The sequence below is a fragment of the Lonchura striata genome, chromosome 2 (assembly GCF_050655825.1).
Source record: "Lonchura striata isolate lonStrDom1 chromosome 2, ASM5065582v1, whole genome shotgun sequence".
Classification (NCBI taxonomy): Eukaryota; Metazoa; Chordata; class Aves; order Passeriformes; family Estrildidae; genus Lonchura; species Lonchura striata.
The window spans coordinates 96777611-96780637 of NC_140704.1; the positions used below are offsets into that span (position 1 = coordinate 96777611).

Genomic DNA, 3027 nt, shown 5'->3' on the forward strand with positions numbered 1-3027 from the left:
ATAAATCGAGAATACCCCCAAAGCAAGTGGTAGATTCAAGCAAATACACAGCGGGGTACACTTGAAATACTTCTGTGTGACTTGTACAGAAACTCATGTGATGGCCATTGGCCTTGAGATGTTACAACAAAAGGAATATCCTTAACTGGAATTGCTTGATTAATGTGTGTGTGTGTCGGTGGCCGTGTTCCACCTACTTGGCTCTTGGAACACGCCTTCCAAAAAACCCCCAAACTCAATTTGTGAGAATGCAGGACATTTGTGCACTCCCATAATGCTAGAAATTCATTTAATTGAGATGAATGATTATTAGTCTAACAAACAATTTTACTGTTTGTTTTTATTTCAGCCACTTCAGGATTTAGCAAGCAGCCCACCAGAGAGCTCATTCCAGAAACTGGCACCCAGTGAACATAGGTACACCTTATTGAGGGAAAAAGATGAACTTTAAAAAACTTGAAATAATCTTACAAGCCTTTCAGACAGCAGCATTGACTTCTATGTGGTGGAAATAGTAAACCTATATTTTCATAATTCTATGTGTATTTTTATTTTGAATAAACTGAAAAATAATTTTTTTCTCCCCAGGCTTGTAAATACATTTGTTTGGTGGGTCATTCTGTACAGCATCTTTCAAACAGTACATTCTTAATGCTATAGTAAAATATCAGAGACCCATCCAGACTCTTAATCTAACTCTGTAAAACTTTTATAATCCAAATGAAGGTATCCTTGCCAGAGACATGCTGTTAACTTGCACTATCCCATTAAATAGGACTTTTGGGTTGTTTTCTGTGTAACCTTGGTAGTATGTGCTTTTTCTTCTGTGAACAGCTATCCTGGTAATCTATTTCTTTGTCACATTTTTCTCCAATTTAAAAGGGTCTTCTATTCTGGATACTTGGGAGGGGAATAAATTAAAGTTTTACAGAATCTTGTGTGGTGCTTTACTGGCTGTAAATGTCTAAGCAATTAAACAAACTGGAATATTAAAATAGCAAGTGAGGAGAGGAAAAATTCTGATGATAATGGCTGTATTCTAAATGAAGGGGCTGTATTGACCTGCTCCGATTTCCTGGAAGAAAATTGTTACACTGCCCACATGGTCGTGGTAAAAGGAGAGGAATGTTAAAAACCTTTCAAAATCAGAGAGGACTAGGACTCGGCTGGCATCTGAGTTTGTCAATCCTAAATTTCTATTTGTATCTATATTACCATTAGTCTCTGGGTTATTTTTTTCCTTCTGGGTCCCTGCCTTCCTGGCAGACACTGTTCAACAACCATTGCAAATTTTTTGTTACTCTCTTTGCCTGGCTTGTGCCTTACTTATTGTCTAGTCTTTGAATTCTGCTCTGAAGAAGGAATTACCATTTTCCTTGTGCCATTCTCTTATGGGCTTTTCTCAATGAACGTTCAGGCTGCTAGGTGAGGTGAACATACAGAAACTCTGAGATGGCAGAGTTTCTGTTGATTAGTGCTGCATTGCTGGAGATTACTGGATTTGTACCCTTAATGCACAGACTGTAGGTCTGTGACTTCAGCCCCAGAGTTCAGTGTCCTTGGAAGCAAGTTTGTTCTCTGGACAGGTGGAACACTGGGTTCAGGTTTTACTTAAGGAAGTGCCCCAACCTGTGCAGTCACTGCTCAAGACCATTTTGCCTCTCAGCTCGATGCTACTGGCTCAGTTACTGCAACAGCGTACATGGTCCTGTGCAGCTGTGGCAAAAGTTGATCCCACCATAGGCTCCTGACTCAAGCCCCTGCAGCACCAGGCACAGCACATTTCTAGGGAGCATTTCTGAGGACAGAGTTTCTGGTACTACGCTAAGCTACAGCTGACTAAACAGTTGCAGAGTTGGGAGCTAAAACAGTATGGAAAAGCTTTATTTACAGCTATACTTTTTTGTTGGTTTTGTAAATCTGCATTTTTGGAGTGCACATAAAATGCTTGAAGGCCAGGTCTTCTCCTGCCCCATTCTCCATCTCATCACAAATCAAGCATTTTTGGCATCTGAGTCATACTGCCTTCCAGCTGGAATCAAAAGATGTGAGCAGGGTGTGGTTTTAAGGCTGACACTTATTATCTGCAGGTTGTGTTACGCAACTTCTGGAGGAGTTCTGGCACCTGAAATTTTAGTCAATTCTTACATGCAAGTACTTACCTTACTCCTCTGAGGTTCCTATTTTTCCTTAAGGTGTTGGAGGAATGGGATTTATAATTGCTGTTTGGTGGGAGATGTCTAAACTTCTCTTTCTGAAGAGAGATGGTCATGATCCACCCAGCTGTCCACTGGCTGGTGCTTTCAGCTAGGAAGTGAAAGAGATGAACCCCCTCTGCCCTTCCTTAATCCAAGTTTGCTTTTGAAGGTAAGGACTTGCTCCCAGAGCTTTGGCATCCCCAGCACTAGGCTGAGAGTTAGATGTAACAGCTTTATGACAGTTACATGCTCAAGTAATTTCGGTGTGCATTCATTGGAGTTGGACCTGATTCTCCTGGGTTCTTGATGACCGCTGACCCAGCTGCACCAGTGCTCCAGTGCCTTTTCTCTTTGCAGGCAGGAGGTTGAACAGCTGAAGTTGAGCTGTGCTTGTCAAAACCCAAGTTGTGTTTCAAATTCAGCCCTTCCACTCTGATCATCTGCATCTGTGGTTTTAACCACTTGGTGCCCAACTTCCCACTCCCTTTAGCACTTCTCACAGCTTTTCCAGGAAAAGTTGTCAAAAATATTAACATTATCCTCTCAGGGAACAAAGCCATTCCGAACTGCTTTCCATTGAACTTGAATCCATTTCTGAGCCACCGTGTGTGTGTATGAGTTACTGGATGCCTGTGACATTTTAGGAACTTGTATTCATTTCAGACTATGTAAATATTTTGATAGCTGAAGTATGTATTTGGGAACTCATTAAAGGATTCTTGTATCTTGGTAGTGCAATAATTTTAATAGTATAAAATTTGGGAGGGATTAATCTTTTAGATGCTGATAGGAAATAAACCCTGATGTTCTCAGTAAATGCTCCAACCAG

At 41.0% G+C, this 3027-nt stretch overlaps 1 protein-coding gene across 1 annotated transcript in view; it reads left to right on the plus strand.

Annotated features, from left to right (window-relative positions):
- Nucleotides 1-933, plus strand: part of ERP44 (endoplasmic reticulum protein 44) — a 47205-nt gene extending 46272 nt beyond the window's left edge. The window contains exon 12 of the mRNA XM_021528688.4: nucleotides 350-933. Within this exon, the coding sequence (XP_021384363.1) occupies nucleotides 350-451 (102 nt within the window). The 3' untranslated portion in view covers nucleotides 452-933. The remainder of the gene's footprint in view (nucleotides 1-349) is intronic.
- Nucleotides 934-3027: the final 2094 nt, after the last annotated feature.